The sequence below is a fragment of the Musca domestica genome, unplaced genomic scaffold (assembly GCF_030504385.1).
Source record: "Musca domestica strain aabys unplaced genomic scaffold, Musca_domestica.polishedcontigs.V.1.1 9, whole genome shotgun sequence".
Taxonomy (NCBI): domain Eukaryota; kingdom Metazoa; phylum Arthropoda; class Insecta; order Diptera; family Muscidae; genus Musca; species Musca domestica.
The window spans coordinates 18,423,302-18,444,526 of NW_026712435.1; the positions used below are offsets into that span (position 1 = coordinate 18,423,302).

A 21,225-nucleotide genomic window follows, 5' to 3' on the forward strand; every position below is an offset into this window, starting at 1 on the left:
CATCGCACTCAGCACGCGCCACCCAAGAATGTTCACAAAATGAGGTTCCTTGCTTCATTTCCAGCGAACAACGGCCACAAGAATCTCCGGATACCAATCCGTTGGACTATTGTGTGTGGAGTATTTTAGAAAGCAAGTTTGGCACTAAAAAATACCGAAGTGTTGATCACCTCAAGCAAGCGCTTCGCCGGGAATGGACCAAAATACCGCAGGGCAACATCCGGCATTGGCAGCATTCGTTTCATTGGCGGTTTGACGGTATTTACAGTTTTTGGAAAAAATATACCCGTGATAGACCCTGCAAAGTATATATATTCTGGATCAGCGTAAAATTCTAACATGATTTTGAGATGTCCATCTGTCTATCTCTCTGTCTGTTATATTCACGCTATCTTTCGAAGAATTGAAATAGAAGGCTAAAATATTTTAAATATGTGTATTTTACAAGTAGACAGGTTAAGTTCGTAAATGGGCCATGTCGGTCCACGTTTTCGTAAAGCCTCCATACAACAGTACCTCTCAATATTCGGCATTTTAGCGACATTATGACCGGAATTGTTTCGAATAACGTATTAGAAGATCTTAATGAATACCAACGTTTTCGTATACCCCATGGAAGTGGGGTTACATTTCGTATTTGAAGATCCTAATGGTTACTATAACCTATGACAAAAAATTTCTTATGCAGGTTCACGTTTTCGTATAGCGCCTACATAACGGTACCTGTCAATATTCGATATTTTTATGATATTAGAGACATTATAGAACATAATCGTTTCGAATTTTGTATTTAAAGTACTTAATGGTTACTATAGCCTATGACAAAAATTGCGTGTGTAGACCCACGTCTTCGTATAGCCACTATATAAGGATAACTCCCCATATTCGGTATTTTGATTAGATTGGCGACAACATTGAACGGAATTGTTCAAGGTCCAAATGGGTACCTATGACAAAAAATTAGTTATGTAGGTTCAAGTTTTCGTATGGTATTGGAGACGTTACAGACAGGAATTGTTTCAAATTTTGTATTTAAAGTTCGAAATGGTTACTACAGCCTATGATAACAAGTTACTTATACAGATCCACGTCTTCGTATAGCCACTATATAACGATGAGATTGGTGACAATATTGAACGGAATTGTTTTAAAGGTTTTGAAGGTCCTAATGGGCACTGCAGCCTATGTCGAAAGATTGAGTATGCAGGTCCAAGTATTCGTATAGCCCCCATATAACGGTACCACCCAATATTCGGTATTCTGATGATATTAACGACATTTTTCAACGGAATTGTTTTAAATTTTATGTTTGAAGGTCCTAATGGTACTACCTAATGGTAGGCAGGTACTCGTCCTCGTATATCCCCATATACCGGGTTTCATTTAAACCGTATTTTCAAGGAATTTTTTTTTTTAATTTTTAAAGTTTCTTTCAAATGCTGAAGAGTATTAAAAGTTCGACACGGTTCGTTTTTACTTCTTAAATATCAAATTTTAAACAATTTTGTTGGAAATTTGACTTCTGTCCCAGAAGTATATAGAAGCACTTTTGCCAATAAAGGATACTCCAAAAATATTTCTTTTTTTAACAGGCTTATAGAAAGGGTTTGGATACTCTGTTTATAGGAAATTTGCCAAATATCTTTAGGAATTTATGAGGCAATTATATATAACAACAGGACTCTACTATTAGGAATAAAAAGTCTTATATATTCTCCATGAGTAAGGCGTTGGGCCTGTGTAATGAGAGTCATAATATAAAATAAACCCATAAATGTAGCGTGCACAAAATATTTATTTGTAAAGATTTTTTTATATTGACCTTATCCAAGTGAAGATGTTTGGGCATATCAAATGAATTTGAGTGTATATGGTGCTTCTGTCTAATAAACGTAAGGTGATTTCTATATATATTATCGTGTGTACAATTAATAAAATATTCAGTGTAGTTCAACAACATAGACCGATTATATTTTTCATATTTCAGACCTATTCTGTTGCTCTGATCCAGAATATGCACTAGTTTTGCAATTTTTTTCGATATCACAAAGGGAACATTTCTTATCGTTGCACTTTTTTCTTCATTTTTGCAATTTTGGAACCGACCATGTATTTACAACAATTAATCTATTCCGTTTAGATTTTTCAACAACAAAAAGTATGAGCCACTAGTTTGTACGATCTGTAAAGAGAAACGTATCGCAACAATGTTACAAAGAAATTGAAAGACAAGTAGATAAAAAATTCCAAACACCCACCGATAAAAGTGTCATATGCGACATTGTTGTAAAGCCAGATACTTGTAAGTATAATGTCCGATTAGTTCTCATAATCATCATGTCAATAATATATTTAAATTGTTTCGATTCATTGTACCAACAACAGTTGTACCAAGCGTCTGGAGATTTTTCGCTCTGGAATAGAGTTAGATGATTAATGGCCACGAGGAGAAACCACATTCTCAATATACCTGCGTTATTATTTTCTGCCCATTATAGCAATATATGGCTATTTGAAGTCCTGCAGCACACAGAAAACACAACATTTTAACGAATAGAGTAATATCCTCTTCCAAGCCGATGCTGGCCATAAACATAACCACACACAGAACTAACATACTCAGAACACACTGGGCCAAACTTGGGTTCTTATACATGCCATTGATCTTAGCATAATAACTGAAATATAGAAGTGTAATTTTATAATATTTATATTAACAAGTAATAATTTAAAAAGTATCAGTCGGTCCATCCGACAGATGTATACCCTCAGCCAATGTTCGATTATTTAAATATATTTTGACTTGCGTTGTGATTATTCCAAATTTTGAGCAGTTGCTAGGGCGGTACCAGAAGGAATGGGCTGATTCACCCCATCTTGGAAATATTGAGATGTACCAAGTCTGAATGGAATCGGATGTTAATTTCGCGTTTTATGAGCTTCATGGATATTCAAAATTTTGACCCTTTGTGGGGGAGGTATCAGAAGGAGTGGACCGATCTTGCCCATCTCCGAACTCGATAAGTTTGATAATAATATTACGATGTAGCAAGTTTGAACCGAATCGGATACTCTCCTCGAGGGTTGTCTTGCGCACCAACCACGCAGACAGAAAGACACACGGATGATGAGGCACGTTTTGGGCTCATCAAATGATATATACCCTCTCTAGCCATATGGCTGAGGTTATAAAAAGTAAAAAACATTAAGTTCAGACGGGCCGAACAACTAATATCCTCCAGTTTTGGTTAAAGAAAACAAAGAAATAATTAAACAACAACAAAAACCTCGAGCTCGTTTTTTATTAAATTTACATTTGTAACAAATTTACATTTGTAACGGAAACATTTTTATATAATAGTATCTGATTTCAAACGTGTTTTAAAAAACCATAAAGTAGGTGAGGCCATTGTATGGGGGCCGTACCAAAACGGGAACCTCCATAGACAATTTTATATTTCAAGGATTGTCATTTACCAAATCTTCATAAATACCAAATTTGAAACAATTTCGTGGGTAAATGTGACTAGGATTAACAAAATACCGAATTTCGGTGGGTATTCCACCGGAGCTAGAACCCATTGCGAACTAAAAATACAAATTTCTAGACAAATCCGTGGAAAAAATGTGGCAAAAATCAACAAAATAATCGTGATTTCAATAGACAGACAGGGTTAATAGGAATATACGGCTGTTATAGCGGCCCACACCATCACCATGGCCGGCGCTTGAGTTCTGGTGGCCAACCGAAGGTGCACATTTTCAGCTGACCTCTTTTTTCAAGTAAACACTATAATTTTGTTTGTTTACAAGGTACTGGACAACGAATGTTTTCTCATCGGAGAAAACCAAATTCGGCAGTTCACCACTTACGGCAAAGCAAAGCAACTCCTTATCTCTTTTGAGTCTATTTTCTTTCTGTTGCGGTGTAAGTTCTTGCACTTTTTGGAATTTCAATGGCCTTACCCCGAGCTCATTTTTCAATATTTGCCGTATGGAATATTGCGATATATCCAGCTCACGAGCTATTTTACGGTCACTGCGACGCGGGTTTCCATCAAGTCGCTTCTTTACTTTTCGACCATTTCTGCTGATATTGCTGTTTTCTTCCGTCCACTTCCTTGACGGTAACCAGCGATGGTACGAGACACAAAAGATTTATTCACATTTAAATGCTGGAGTGCTTTAACGATAGCCACTTGTGGTTTTCCAGCTAAATATAAAGAAATCACACTATCACGCTTGAATTTCATCACGAATAACTTTTTTTCTGGAAAATTCTCACCAAAATGCTTTTGTACGCTTGTAAACAATATGATGAGCTGTCACTGGAATAATTCTAACAGCTGTCGGACGAGTGGCTTAGAAATGACAGCAGTCTGAAGTTGGTTGCGGATTTTTCATCTCACCCTGTATATTCTATATGGGATCTACGACGAATATTTAGCCATGTTACAAACGGAATGCCAAAGATAATGTACCCAAGGTGGAGGGTATAAAAACGACAGTATAGCAAATCATATGCAGTTTTCGATAATTGGTGTTAATTTTGTCTTTAAACAATAAATCATAACAATTAGAATGAACATTAAACTAAACTTACTTGTAAATTCGAACATGCAGCCTTGCACAGCATAGTAAATAATCAACTCTTTCGCTTTGGGGAATATCATCGACATGTTCCAGTAGCATGTGCAATATCTCAAACAGAGAAGCACAGTGAACAACGATTACTATGAAAATTCCGTCAAAGCATACAGCACCTGCAATGTATAATTAAATATTATTGTATATATTCATACACATAAAATATTTTCTTTTTGGCAGATGCATACTTACACATTCCACAAATATAATTCTCAATGCCCGCTATAAAATACTGAATGGGATAGTAGGGCCATGTCATGCCATAATCATGCCACATTGGGAATAGAGCTGGCATTGCTGCAATGTCAAGCCGAAACAATTGATAGCTAATATTTAGCAAATTAATTAACAATTCCTAATTACAACTTACGCAGCTGCAAAGTGAAATTTTGCGGTTGTATGTTTGTGTAGTAATAATTGGCAGCTATGCAGGAAAACATATAAAACCCGCAGGCCATCATGCAGGAAAATGTAAAGAAATTCACCTGGTATTTGATGTGACGCCAAGAACGGTCAAGAATTGTATTAATTTCCTGCAGCAAATATTGTTTGCAATCAATGGCTGAAAAGAGAAAAACGCATTGCAACGACAACAGAAATTCGACTAATATTTTTAATGTATGCCGCCGACTCACCCAAGTCGAATATGCCCAAATCATAGAGGAGGCTACCATTTATAGCTGTGTGCAACAGTTCATAGAATTTGTGTTGAACAAATACCAAATAGATTAATTTAAAAATTGAAATCCAAGCTTGATTAGCCGTGCATATGGCCTGCAATTTAAAATATTTTATTATTACTTTGTTTGCAACTGAAATGCGTATTCCATATCTATAAAAGAGGAAGATGTTTATATATTTGTTTGTAATTTATGGACTCGAAAACCGCTGCACAGATTTTCCTGAAAATTTCCAAGTATACTACAAGTGAACTATGAATGTAACATAGGCTATATACATTTTTGAAATTCCACTTCGAACTGGAGATATAGCATCAGAATCGGAGGTACCTTTCAAAAAATTTAAATTTTATATGCACATATCTATTGATCGATTACAGATACAAATACCTAATTTGGAATGCGTAACGGAATTTGGAACAAAAATAAATTTTGCCAAATTATATTGAAATCGGTTTAGTTTTGGATATAGACACATATATACATATTTTCGGCCGATTTCATGTTTTTTACGCATTAAATACGCTATTATCTCTAATTTCAATAAAGTTGGGAATGGAATTTAAAACGAACATATATTTTCCAAATTATATTGAAATCGGTTCAGATTTGGATATAGCTCCTATACATATTTTCAGCCGACATATTTGATGCACCAAACACGATACGTATGTCCGTTTCTAATGAAATTCGGCATGAGTGACTAGATTTGGTACAAAAATAAATTTCCCAATTACATTGAAATCGGTACAGATATTTTCGACAGATTTCGTTTATTTGAAATTTGGCATGAGTGACTAAATTTGGTACAAAAATAAATTTGTCACATTATATTCAAATCGGTTCAGATTTGGATATGCTCCGATTAATTTTTTCGGCCGATTTTACATATTTGATGCACCCAACGTGATATGTATGTCCGTTGAAATTCGGACAGAGAGCTCCTATATATACAGGGTGAGATGAAAAAACTGCAACCAACTTCAGACTTTTGTCATTTCAAAGCCACCCGTCCGATAGCTGTTAAAATTATTCCAGTGACAGCTCATTATATTGTTTACAAGCGTATGAAGGCATTTTGGTGAGAATTTTCTAGAAAAAAGTTACTCGTGATGGAATTCAAGCGCGATAGTGTGAAGTCTTTTTACCACAAGTGGCTATCGTTAGAGCACTCCAGCACTTAAATGTGAATAAATCTTTTGTGTCTCGTACCATCGCTCGTTGCCGTGATACTGATACTGGCAGCGTAGTCCGACGTCAAGGAAGTGGACGGAAGAAAACATCAACATTAGCAGAAATGGGGCGAAAAGTAATGAAGTGACTTGATCGAAACCCACGTTGCAGTGGCCGAAAAATGGCTCGTGAGCTGAACATATCGCAATATTCCATTCAGCAAATATTGAAAAATAAGCTCGGCTTAAAACCATTGAAATTCCAAAAAGTGCAATAACTTAGACTCAGAAAGCTAAAGAGTTGCTTCGCTTGACCGAAAGTGGTGAACTGCCGAATTTGGTTTTCTCCGATGGGAAAACATTCGTTGTCCAGCAGTTTGTAAACAAACAAAATGAACAGGATTATTACTTGCCAAAGAGGTCAGCTGAAAATCTGCACCTTCGGTTGGCCACCAGAACTCAAGCGCCGGTAATGGTGATGGTGTGGGCCGCCATAACAGCCGATGGCTGCTCTCCGCTCGTATTAATCGACCATGGCATCAGAATAAATGCCGAATATTATCGCGAAAATATTCTGGAGGGTGTATTAAAGCCTTGGGCACGCCTTTCTTAATTTCCAGCGCACAATGGCCATCAAAATCCCCGGATACCAATTCGTTGGACTATTGTGTCTGGAGTATTTTGGAAAGCAAGGTTGGCACTAAACAATACCAAAGTGTCGACCACCTCAAGCAAGCGCTTCGCCGGGAATGGGCCAAAATACTGCAGAGCAACATTCGGGCAGCGTGTGACGGTTTCATTGACCGTTTGAAGGTCAATGAAACGATTCGAACAAATCTAAACTTATTCTAAAATTTGACACTATTTCCGACTTTTTTTGCTTCCATTTAATAAAATTAAAAAAAAAAAATGTAAAAATTATTGCGTTTGACTTTGCTGCAGTTTTTTTTATACCCTCCAGCATGGTATGGAGGGTATATTAATTTGTCATTCCGTTTGTAATGCCTCGAAATATACATTAAGACTGCAAAAAGTATATATATTCTTGATCAGCATAAAATTTTATGTCGATTTAGCGATGCCCGTCCGTCTGTTCGTCTATCCGAATTGAAGTAGATTGATAAAATTTTTGAATATTATGCGATCATCTCCAAAAACAATAGGGTTCTATTCTGGCCCTATCCCCACCTGCATTTTCAATTTCGTGAGGATTGGGCCATAATTGCGACCTGTAGAGTGATTACAAATTAACATGGACAGACAGACGGACGGACATACATAGCTAGATCGACTCAGCTCGGCGAGATAGGAAGATCCATATATACTTTCCTATGTGGGAAACCAATATTTCGAGGTGTTATATAATTTTTGGCCCAATCAAACTTATAATACCCCAAACACATAGTGTTGTAAGGTATAAAAATTATATTGCATTACTTGACAATTATAGCTGCGCAATGTTTTATACCCTACACCACAAGGTGGTCAGGGTATTATGTCTTTGCACATTTGTTTGTAACAGGCAAAAAGAAACAAGATAGACCCATAGTTCCTTTTGATGATCTGCATAGAATCACATTCTGAGTCGATTTATGCATGTCCGTCTGTTCATGTATTTTTGTAAACAAAGTACAGTTCGCATTTACTACCCGATCCAGATGAAATTTTGCACAAATCATTTGTTTGACCCAAGGACGAACCATATTGAAATTGGAGATAATCTGTCAAAATTTAGTTGTAGCTCCAATATATACAGGGTTGCCCATATTCGACGGACCCATGACCCATTCCAATCGACGAGGCTTGTCCGCAGGCAACATTCTTTGCGTCAATTGAATTTTGTACGGGAACTAATGCAAATCAATGCGAATAATCCGTTGTAAAGTGGACCGAGCCATGCCCAACTGCTGAGAACGGCGTTTTTGGGATGTTCTTGGGGACCTCTCAACACTGGCTCGTACGGCAGCGATATTCTCGGCCCATCGCCTTGGTCGACTTTTATATGGCCTCTTCGGATTAGAAAGAGCCTTACCAGTCGAACATTTTTCGTATAAACGCTTAATGGTGTTCTTAGAAGGCTCACTTCTCACATTTTTTAATGTTTTAAAAGCACGTTGAGTTTTCACAATTGCCTTTTTTTTTGAATGTAAATTTCAACTATTTCGTGGCGTGTATTGGTTCATGGTAAAAATCTGCTTGGACTGACGCTTCAAACGCGGTATGTCATTAAGCGATGTGACATCTCTGTCAAAAGTTATGGCGTTGCCAGATGGGTCCGTCGAATATGGGCAACCCTGTATCTTCGTCCGATTTGTTTATTACTGTTCACCAAACGTGTAATATCAACCCAAACCGTATGACATTTTGCACATACAATCAAATTAGGCCTAAAAATAAGTATGCCCAATTTGATCGAAATCGGTTCAGATATAGCTATACCTCCCATATATATATTGTTCATCCGATTTGTTATTTTTGTCCGCCGCAGCCTTAATATGCACCATATAACAACGATATTTTGGGGAATTTATCAAATATGTATAGCTCAGAAATACCTTTGGTAAATTTTGTCGAGATCGGTTTAGATGTGGATATAACTCCCATATATATATTCGTTCAATTTGCCTTTTATTGTGCACCAAACTTACGACCATATTTAGTCTAGAAACTAGTATGCCAAATTTGGTGAAAATCGGTTCAGATATTCAGCTATAGCTCCCATACATATCGTCTATTCGATTTCTTATATTTATTATCTACAGTCGTAATATGCACTCCGTAACAACGATATTCAGGAAAATATATCAAATACAGCTCAGAAATACCTTTGCACACCAATTCCCCATAAAAACTTATATTTTTATGTGAAGCTCTGCTAAACATGCAAAGTGGTGTAGGGTATCATAAAGTCGGGCCGGCTCTTTACTGGTTTTTGCAAATGGAATGATGATAAAAAAGAATAAAAAAATTTCAAATATCACTTACATCGGCCGATTCCACAAAAGGCTCCTTGCGTTTGTTCCACACCAAACAATATTGAGCACACAGGCCAACCAGTGAAACGGATATCAGAAATAGGTTAATGCTAACCAAATATAACAAAAATGTATTTATTATCATCACAGATTGGCCTTCGGTCTGACTTACAGTTTCACAGGATCTTTAAATTGTGTTTTATATTTAATTTTAACGCCCGTCATAAAAGATATCCTATAAAAAGTATTTAATATTTTATTATTTTCCAATTGTTTTTCCTTGAGTAAATCCAACAACAGTTGCGACATTTTTACAGAAAGCGTCTTTGGTTGTTTTATTTGAAATGATTTTATTTTGAATTTTGGGGCAACACTAAGGAATTTTAATGGAAAGATGACATTTTTATAGGAGAGATAACAAGGTGTATGTAGGTACATACATACAAACATATATTAAGGAATACATACATACAAAATTATAATTGCACTTGAAATGTCCAATAGATTAAATAAATAAATAAATTAAATAAATAAATAAATAAATAAAATACAAAATTATAATTGCACTTGAAATGTCCAATAGATTAAATAAATAAATAAATTAACACCATTTTATTAAAATGTCAAATTTGACTGTAAATTTCTCACGTATGAGGAATGTTTCTATCAACAATTAATAGTTAATAAATCATGAGGAAGAATTACCTGTAGACTGTATTTGAAATTGTGGTAATATTTCGGTGTAGCGGTGGGGAAGTGGGAAAGAAGAGCAAAACATCAACATTGGTTTGTAGTACATTTCCCCAAAACTTGCCATGCCGCCTTATATTTACACAGTGAGATGAAAAAACTGCAACAAACTTCAGACTGCTGTTATTTCTAAGCCACTCGTCCGACAGCTGTTAAAATTATTTCAGTGACAGCTCATTATATTATTTACAAGCGTACAAAAGCATTTTGGTGAGAATTTTCCAGAAAAAAAGTTATTCGTGATGGAATTCAAGCGTGATAGTGTGATTTCTTTATATTTGGCTGGAAAATCACATGTGGCTATTGTTAGAGCTCTCAAGCATTTAATTCTTTTGTGTCTTGTACCTTCGCTCGTTACCGTGATACTGGTAGCGTAGCACGACGTGTTTGGTGCATCAAATAAACGAAATCGGTCGAAAATATATGTGGAAGCTATATCCAAATTTCAACCGATCTCGATGAAATTTGGCATAGATATTTATGAGCTATATTTGATATATGCCCCTGAATATCGTTGTTACGGAGTGCATATTACGGCTGTGGGGAACGAATATAACAAATCGGATGAACAATATATATGGGAGCTATAGTTATATCTGAACTGATCTTCACGAAATTTGACGTACTAATTTCTAGACTAAATTCGGTCGTAGTTGCCATTCCATACCATTTGAAGTTATATATGGGAGCTATATTCAAATCTGTCCCGATCTGGATAAAATTTAGCAAAGTTATTTCTGAGCTGTATTTGATATATTTCTCCAAATATTGTTGTTCCAGAATGCATATTATGGCTGCAAAGGACAAAAATAAAAAATCGGTTGAACAATATATATGGGAGCTATAGCTATATATATATATATATATATATATATATATATATATATATATATATATATATATATATATATATATATATATATATATATATATATATATATATATACATATATAGGAGCTATATCTAAATTTTGGCCGATTATCTCCAATATTGTTCGTCCTTGGGCCAAACAAATGACTTGTGCAAAATTTCATCTCAATCGAATTATAAATTCGACCTGAATTTTGTTTACAAAAATACATGGATAGACGGACAGACAGACGGACGGACGGACATGCGTAAATCGACTCAAAAAGTGATTCTATGAAGATCCTTAAAAGTAAGTATCAGTCTATCTCGCTTCCATCTCCATGTTACAAACAAATGCACAAAGACATAATACCTTTACAACTATGTGGTGTAGGGTATAAAAACTACACAACATTTTAATTGAAGATACGATTATTACGTGGAAGTATGTTGCTACCTCGAATTCTCTAATTGCAATTTTCTGCACGCTTGGCATTTGCTATGAAATTAGTAAATCCGAAGGACAAACCTTTCGTTTGTGCGGACTAAATTTGACATGTTCCTGCTTTTCTCACGTTCAGCTGTGCCAGGCATGTTCACGCGTTGGTAGACCGAACTAATTTTTTGTTTACGAATTAAAGTATTATAATAATTACGTTTTTTAAATTTATAAATTTTGTTTTATTTTTTTTTAAACCAACAAAAATGTGGATTGCATATTAAAACAGAAGGATAGCGAAGCGCTCCGGGCTCAGCGTATATAACATATACGATATGACAATGAAAATTGAATAATATTATATTTCGAATATAAATACATTACAAATCTTGCCTAGTTTATTGCATACTCAACTGTCATGGCTCTTAACTGTTAGTAATATATTCTTCTTCTTAACTGTTAGTAATATATACATATGAATATGAAAATTCCTTATTAAAGGTTATATAGCAAATGTATAATTATATATGAATATAGACGTATGTAACATTAAATTGCATGCTTATTAAACAGTGCGGTTAATCGATTACAAAGTTATTGTTGTTTGAATAAAACCACATTACAGTTATAAATTTATAGCCATTACCGACAAATTGTTAACAGTTAGATATTAATCCTTAACTTTTAGATAATGATATATTTTTTTCAAAAATCAGTTGAGTTTTGTGCTTGATATAACAATGAATACAATTTTGCCAGACTTAGGCTGCAAATACATAAAAAGCTTGAAGTCATGGCTAGGCATATTAATGCCAAATTATAATGAAAAACGACGGCAGGATTTTAGTGCGGCTCTGTAATTCCTTTATGAAATGTCACAAAATAGGCCGTACCATGACTTCAAGCTTCTTATGTACTTAGCCCTTAAAGAACTAAAGCCAATCAAATACTTAAATACTGGAAATGGATAGCATTTACATCTGGATGTAATATCGTTTACAAAACGAAATTTATGAAACTATTTAAATTGTATGTATTCTGTTCTAAGTTCAATTGCAGATAATTGAATTTTGCAAATTTTATTTTTCTATATTTAAAGTTTAAATATGTCTTTGGCTATCTCTGCGGCCATTGGTTGTTATGGTCAGGCGCAATTTTTCTGGAATCATCGTCATGAATCGTTTGATGTTTATCTTGAAGTAAGTAGTTATTTAAATCTCATGTAATACTAAGTGAAGCGAGTATACTGCGCTAATCCAATAAAGTGTAAATTTTTTTTTCAATGTAAATCAGTATGGAAAAGTCAAAAGTCGGGAGGGTTCGACAATATGATACCCTACACCACTATGCATATTTAGTAGAGCTCCCGTAACAAAAGAATTTATGTGAAATAGATCATACCACCTATCAATCTTTGGCTTCAGAGCAGTTATAATTTGGTTTCAGAGTGCACTAATATATGAGAGGCATATTCAATTCTGAATCGATTTTCACTAAATTTGACGGGGACATCTTTAATATTTATACCAAATAACATTTCTATAGAGTGCATGATATCACTTCGAGAAGGATTATATTAAGAAACATGTAAAAAAACATTAAGTTCGGCTGGGCCGAACTTTTAATATCCTCCATCTAGGCCGAACTTTTAATATCCTCCACCTGTTTCACTTTAAACTTCATATACCAGTAAGACCGTTTGGATAATGTAGTTAAACTTATCAAAAACCATAAAGTGAGTCAGGCCGTTAATGGGGCAATACCAAAACGGGAACCGCTATAGTCAATTTTATACTTCTACTTCAAATCTTCTAAAATACCAAATTTGGAACAATTATGTGAGTAAATGTGACTAGCATTATCAAAATATCGAATATCGGTGGGTATCGTTATATGTGCGCTATAGGAAACGTGGAACTAAATATTCAATATTCTGCCACCGGGCTAGAACAACAAATACCAATTTTTAGAAAAATCCGTGGAAAAGTGTTACAAAAATCATCAAAGTATCGAATATTGAGAGGCAACGTTATGTGGGGCTATACAAAAACGTAGACCTCTCCATACAATGTTTCGCCACACGAGATAGAACCCATTACGAACTAAAAATACCAATATTTAGGCAAATCCTTGAAAAATGTGAAAAAATCATCAAAATACCAAATATCAGGAGGTACCGTTATATGGGGGCTATACAAAATTGTGGACCTATGAAAAAAAGGTTTTGCCATCGGAGTTAGAACCCATTATGACCTACAAATACGAATTTTTAGACAAATCCGTGAAAAAATGTGGCAAAAACCATCAAAATACCAAATATCGAGAGGTGCCGTTGTATGGGGGCTATACTAAAACGTGGACCTATATATACAATGCTCCGCCACACGAGCTAGAACCTATTATGACATACAAATACCAATTTTTAGACAAATCCGCGAAAAAATGTGGCGAATATCATAAAAATACAGAATATCGGGAAGTACTGTTATATGGGGGCTATTCCAAAACGTTGACCATTTTCAATACCAACCATCCTAGACACAATACAAATCGTTCCGCCAAATTTTGAAGCTCTACGTCAAATAATGTGGGCTGTATCGTGATTTCAACAAACAGACAGACGGACATCCTTAAATATATATAAACGTACCTCGCGAAATTCACTCCATCTGGGCTGATATTAGCCATTATTTGCACAATAAACCTGAAATTGGATTAAGGATATGTATGGGAGCTATATCCAAATCTTAGCCGATCCCGATAAAATTTCGCAAAAGTATTTTCGAGCTCTATTAGATATATCATTGTTGTCGAATGCCTATTAATGAGAGGGACTTAAACAACAAATCGGATGAAACATATATATGGGAGCCATAGCTATATCTGGACCGTTCTTCACCAAATTTGATGTACTTTCTTCTATGCTGAATTTGAGCCGCTTCTCACTAATTCCGATGGCGTTCGTCCTTGAGCCAAACAAATATTGTTGGGGAAAATTTCATCTCAATTGGATAATAAATGCGACCTGCATTATTTAGTATTTGTGGCTTTTAAGGAATTGGATGTAGTTTTTTATACCCTCCACCATACTATGGAGGGTATATTAATTTTGTCATTCCGTTTGTAACTCCTCGAAATACTCATGTCAGACCCTGTCCGTCTGTCTGTTGTAATCACTCTGTGTGTCGAACGAATTGAGATAGAAGGCTTAAATTTTGCACACATATTTATTTTTCCAGTAGGCAGGTTAAGTTCGTAAATGGGCCATGTAGGTTCATGTTTTCATATAGCCCCATATAACGGTACCTCCCTATATTCGGTATTTTGATGATTTTAGCGACATTATTAGCCGGAATTGTTTTTATTGTTTAGGTACAATACCGACCGAAATTGTTTGAGATGTCGTATTTGAAGTTCGTAATGGATGCTACAGCCTATGGCAGAATATTTCCTATGCTGGTCAAGGTCTTCGCACAGCTCCGATATAACAGTACCTCTCTATATACGATATTTTGACGATTTTAGCTACATTATTCACCCATTATTTCAAGTTTCGAATTTGAATATGGCAATGCTTATGACAAACAATGTCTATGTAGGTTTACGTCGTATAGACCCCAACATAACGGCTATATTCGGTATTTTTAAAATTTTAACAGAATTTTTTAAGGATTTTATTTTTTGAAAATTTCCAAATTCGTTCCAAATGGTGAAGAGTATTCAAAGTTCGGCCCGGCCGAACTTACTGCTTTTTAACTTGTTTAAATACATTTTGTCTTCTGTTATGATTTTTCAAGTTATTGACCCTCTATAGAGTATGTTCCGAAATAATCGGCTAATATTGTGCATTTCGTATCGAACCAAAATAAATATGACATAAATATTTCTTCCTATATTGCTACCTCCTTCACTTTATACCAGATATGTGATCATTTTTAGAACATGTTAAAATTTGCGTGAAGTACCAGATATAGTCGACCGAAGTGTTCCATTTTCATACTTCATATCATACAGACAAATTTGTATGGGCAAAATTGTAAGAAAATCGAACATTTATATTCAATTTTATACGAAATCATAAATTCCATATTCATCTCAGGTTTATGATTGAGAAAAATATTTAGGTATAGCAAGTTGTAAAAAAGTTGTTACGCTAATCATGACAGATAAATGTATTGAAAAATGTGCCCTTTGTGGGTGAGGTAGCGGAAGGGGTCCGAAGATATATATCATCTTCACAACAGATCTTTTGTTAGCAAAAAAGTTTGTATGTGTGAAGTTTGAGGACAGTTGAATTCTTATTTCGTCTTCTTTGAGCGTTTGGTTTTTCAAAATCTTGAACTCAATGTGGGGGTCCCAGAAGAAATAGTCCGATTCCTCCCATATTTATAACAGATCTTGTGTTGATGGAAATATTGAGGTGTACCAATGGATCTGAATGGAATCGGATGTTTTGACCCTTTGTGGGGGGAGTTGCTTGATGGAGTGGACCGACATTGTCCACTGATGCAAATATTAGGATTTGCAAATTTGGAGCAAAATGGGTCATCCTTTCTCTTTTTGTGCAGTAAAATATATTATTTTGAAAATTTCGTCCATTTGTGGGCGAGGTACCAGAAGGAGTGGACCAATATTGTCCATCTTCGAACTCGATCTAAGTTTGACAATATAATTTCGATGTACCAAGTTTGGACTAATGTGGATACTTTCTTCGAGAATAATCGTGCGCACCAGCCAGACAGACTGACGGACGGACGTACATCGCTAGATAGACTCCAAATGTCCTAAAACGGATTTGTCCAAGAGACCTATATACCCTCTCTAGGCATATGATTGAGGGTATAAAAAGAGTTTTTACTAAATTAGAGTTTAACCCCGTCTGCCTGTCCGTCTGTGGAAATCACTCTAGCTTCCGAACGAAATGAAGTAGGTTAATAAAATTTTACTCAGTTGTGTTTTAGATTTGCAGGACTTTTGATATTGAAAATGTATGTAACTATTCCTACAGATTTAAGTTTTTTTTAGGGAGTTTTAGTCACAGTTTTGAACCAAATTTGCTTCTCTGGCAGATAATTAGCTGTAAAGCCCCATATAACCGTAGCATCTGATATTCGGATTTTTCAAAATTATAGCGGAAGTTTGTTTACAATAACCTTCAAAGGGACATTCAGCTCATAAGGCTTTCGAATTTTTTCTAGGAACAAGAAAAAAACAGCCAAATGTAATTTGTTCTAACTAATTTGAATATGTTTTCTTATATTTTCTAGGCTATTTTGATATTTTTTCAAATTGTAATATCTATTAGTAAATTAATGTTGTTTACATTAAAACAACAACAAATATTTGAGATCGTTCAAGATGTCCAGAATGGTGAAATATTAAATGATTTGGAAATTTTCGAATTAAGTAAGTTGTTTGAAGTCTGTTGTTTGTATGATTTTTAATTATTTTATTTTTTTTTTACATTCCGATTTAATAAATCCTTCGAAAATTCTAAAGGATATCAGTGCAATTATGGACCAATCGTGGATGAGTATAAAATTTCAACTGAACTTTTTCATTGGCAACGTTGTTGTGTTATGTGGAGTTTATTTATTCAAAAATTTAATATTGAATATTCACAATTTTAAGAATGAAGGCGACCGTTTTCAGTTGGCTTATCGTAAGTTCTTTACTAAATTATACAATTAAATTCAGGTTGGGGATGGATGTTGAAAGTATTTTTTGAATATTGACCAATAAGGCGATACACCATAAATATCTGGTTTTAATGCAAAGTGAAACAGTTTATTTGTAAAAAAAAAATATTCTATTTTTAAGAACCAAAAATGACACAAAACTGCAAATACTGACAATTTACTGCAGTTTTCGTCAAAAGTTAGTCGCATTTGAGTCCATGTTTTCAAGAAAGCATTGCTTTCGATAAACCAGACGTCACAGTTATATGTTTGGTTATATTAAAAATCATAAATATATAACAAGAAATCCGGTTCTCAATGACTTTGAGGGGTTCCAAACTTAATTTATACACCATTTTATCATTAATTAAAGTTTAGAATGATTACATTCCGAAATTTAAGAACGGAGATATTGCTTCATTTTTTAAGGAATCAAAAGAAATCAAGGGCTGTACTATATTCTAAAAAAGATAATTTGTTTTTATTTAATTTTTTTTTGAGAGAACCATAAAAGAATAAGACAGGGAAAATGGCGTTAAGTTCGGTCGATCGCTGAATATGAGTAATTGGGCGATAAATTTGCATAAGGGCTATTTTTGCTCGGAACATTAATACCCATTGGCACATCCATTTATAACTGTGGCTGGTGTCTTTAAAATATCGGAAACTTGTAAGTTTTCATTCAGTTATTGTTACATGTACCGTAGAATTTTAGATTTTATGAAGGAAGTGAACTAATTTGAAAGCTTGTCCCCATTGCTTGCTTTTCAAAAATAGAGGGTGAGATGAAAAAACTGCAACTAACTTCAGACTGCTGTCATTTCCAAGTCACTCGTCCGACAGCTGTTAAAATTATTCCAATGACAGCTCATTATATTGTTTACAAACGTACAAAAGCAATTTGGTGAAAATTTTCCAGAAAAAAAATTATTCGTGATGGAATTCGAGCGTGATAGTGTGATTTCTTTATATTTGGCTGGAAAACCACAAGTGGCTATCGTTAGAGCACTCCAGCACTTAAATGTGAATAAGTCTTTGGTATCTCGTACCATCGCTCGTTACCGTGATACTGGTAGCGTAGCCCGACGTCAAGGAAGTGGACGGAAGAAAACAGCAACATCAGCAGAAATGGTTCGAAAAGTAAAGAAGCGACTTGATCGAAACTCGCTTCGCAGTGGCCGAAAAACGGCTCGTGAGCTGAACATATCGCAATATTCCATTTGGCAAATATTGAAAAATGAGCTCGGGGTGGGTCCATTGAAATTCCAAAAAGTGCAAGAACAGAAACAACAGATAATAAACTCAAAAGAGCTAAAGAGTGACTTCGCTTGGCCGAAAGTGGTAAACTGCCGATGAGAAAACATTCGTTGTCGAGCATTTTGTAAACAAACAAAATGATCGTGTGTTCTTGCCAAAGAGGTCAGCTGAAAATGTACAGCTTCGGTTGGCCACCCGAACTCAAGAGCCGGCCATGGTGATGGTGTGCCGCCATAACAGCCGTCGGTCGCTCTCCGCTCGTATCGTAATCCGAATAAATGCCGAATATTATAGCGAAAATATTGTATCAAAGCCTTAGGCATGTAAACATTTTGGCCGCAGACCTTGGACATTCCAACAGGACTCAGCACCATTGCACTCAGCACGCGCCAACCAAGAATATTTACAAAATGAGATTCCTCGCTCCCATGTCTGGAGTATTTTGGAAAGCAATGTTGGCACTAAAAAATACCAAAGTGTCGATCACCCCAAGCAAGCGTTTGGCCGGGAATGGGCCATAATACCGCAGAGGAACATTCGGGCAGCGTGTGAGGGTTTCATTGGCCGTTTGAAGACCATAATTCGTGCCAAAGGTAACCAATTCAAACAAATCTAAAATTATTCTAAAATTTGATGCTATTTCCAACATTTTTTGTTTCATTTAATAAAATTAAAAGAAAACAAGTTTAAAAGCAGTAAGTTCGGCCGGGCCGAACTTTTAATACCCTCCACCATTTGCAACGAATTTGGAAATTTTTAAAAAATAAAATCCTTAAAAAATTCTTTTAAAATTTTAAAAATACCGAATATAGCCGTTATATTGGGGTCTATACGACGTGGACATACATAGGCATTGTTTGTCATAAGCCATTACCATATTCAAATTCGAAACTTGAAATAAACAGTGAATAATGTAGCTAAAATCATCAAAATATCGTATATAAGGAGGTGCCGTTATATCGGAGCTGTGCGAAGACCTGGACCAGCATAGACAATTTTTTGTAACAGGCTGAAGCATCCATTACGAACTTCAAATACCACATCTCAAACAATTTCGGTGGGTATTGTACCTAAAATCGTCAAAATACCGAATATAGGGAGGTACTGATATATGGGGCCTATACGAAAACCTGGACCCGCACAGACAATTTTCTGTCACAGACTGTAGTTCCCATAACGAACTTCAAATACCAATTTTGAAACAATTCCGGTGAATAATGTCGCTAAAATCATCAAAATACCGAATATAGGGAGGTACCGTTATATGGGGGCTATATGAAAACGTGGACCTACATGGCTCATTTACGAACTTAACCTGCCTACTGGAAAAATAAACATGTGTGCAAAATTTTAGCCATCTATCTCAATTCATTCGAAAGATAGCGTGATTACAACAGACAGACGGACAGACAGACAGACGGACAGACAGACAGACAGACGGACATCGCTAAATCAACTTAGAATTTTACGCTGATCAAGAATATATATTCTTTGTCGGGTCTGATATGAGTATTTCGAGGAGTTACAAACGGAATGACAAAGTTAATATACCCTCCATAGTATGGTGGAGGGAATAAAAATATAAAAAATACGGCGTTTGACTTTGTTGCAGTTTTTTTATCTCACCCTGTAGTATATCTCCCTCGAATAGCAAACATCGGCGACGTAAGATAATTGGGTTTTTAACAAATACTAAACCCTAGGCAATGTCCTAAATTATATTTTATTTTGTGTCATAATTATAGCTTTTTATTTTTTTCTTTTAGCATTTCCGGCTTCTTTTTCCAACAACAATAATCGCAACGTTTTATCACCAACAATATGTCAAATTGTGGAATATTTAATTGTTCTTAGCGAGGTCTATTGTACAAGCCTTTGTAAGTATTATTATTAGAAATCAGTTCAAAATATCTTCTTCTTATTATATATTCATGGTAAAATAATATAGGTAACAGCAAGTGTTTTTGAACAACAATCGTAACAACAACCACATACAATTTTTTTTTTGTACGTAATACAAGCGTCAGAGTTATATGTCCAAAAATGTAAACAAAACAATTAATTTTCAATAAATTATTTTAATTTCAAAAATATACATTTTTGGAATTTGGATTATTAAATTTAAAATGCAGAAGAAAAGTTCCTCAATTTTTTTTTAATTTTCATTGTTAGCTTTCATATCATTGTTAGCTGTAGGTCCTAATCTCTCAATACTTCAAACAATCGCTAGAAAATCGTGGGAAAAACAACATCCCTTTCAAATTGAAACCAAACTGCATACACATATAAAGTATTCTGCATTTTGCATTTTTAGGAAACATATACGACTATATTGCCTAATGTGGTGTGGCTGCTTTTTAATCACGAAAAAAGTTTTCGCACGATCACCGTTGGCGTTTTTATACCCTACAACCTATGTGTTGGGGGTATTATATGTTTGATTGGGCCAAAAATTATGTAACACCTCGAAATATTGGTTTCCCACATAGGAAAGTATATATGGATCTTCCTATCTCGCCGAGCTGAGTCGATCTAGCTATGTATGTCCGTCCGTTCATGTTAATTTGTAATCACTCTACAGGTCGCAATTATGGCCCGATCCTCACGAAATTGAAAATGGAGGTGGGTTTTAGGCCAGAATAGAACCCTATTTCTTTTAGAGATGATCGCATACTATTTAGGGGTTGAAATGGACCAAATACTGAAAAATTTCCTGATTTTGCAGTTGCTCTACAGGACGCAATTATGGACCAATCGAAGCGGAAGTTAGCATGGGG

At 35.2% G+C, this 21,225-nt stretch overlaps 1 protein-coding gene across 1 annotated transcript; it reads right to left on the reverse strand.

Moving 5' to 3' along the window:
• Nucleotides 1-1,777: 1,777 nt before the first annotated feature.
• On the reverse strand, nucleotides 1,778-9,836 carry LOC101893586 (odorant receptor 63a). Its single transcript, XM_005182367.4, has 9 exons — nucleotides 9,647-9,836; nucleotides 9,485-9,584; nucleotides 5,283-5,421; nucleotides 5,018-5,209; nucleotides 4,840-4,944; nucleotides 4,604-4,763; nucleotides 2,471-2,678; nucleotides 2,259-2,414; nucleotides 1,778-2,182 (listed from the first exon to the last, which is right to left on the reverse strand). Exons 1-9 carry the CDS (start codon nucleotides 9,781-9,783, stop codon nucleotides 2,123-2,125), a joined length of 1,257 nt encoding a protein of 418 aa, XP_005182424.2. The 5' UTR covers nucleotides 9,784-9,836; the 3' UTR covers nucleotides 1,778-2,122.
• Nucleotides 9,837-21,225: the final 11,389 nt, after the last annotated feature.

What these genes read in the sequence shown, in the direction of transcription:
- LOC101893586 (XM_005182367.4), bottom strand. Translation starts at nt 9,783, where the DNA reads ATGTCGCAACTGTTGTTGGATTTACTCAAGGAAAAACAATTGGAAAAT. An exon ending in CTGCATGTTCGAATTTACAA is followed by an intron (nt 2,679 to 4,603) that starts GTAAGTTTAGTT and finishes TCTATATTTCAG; the next exon opens with TTATTATGCTAAGATCAATG. An exon ending in GGCAGAAAATAATAACGCAG is followed by an intron (nt 2,415 to 2,470) that starts GTATATTGAGAA and finishes ACTCTATTCCAG; the next exon opens with AGCGAAAAATCTCCAGACGC.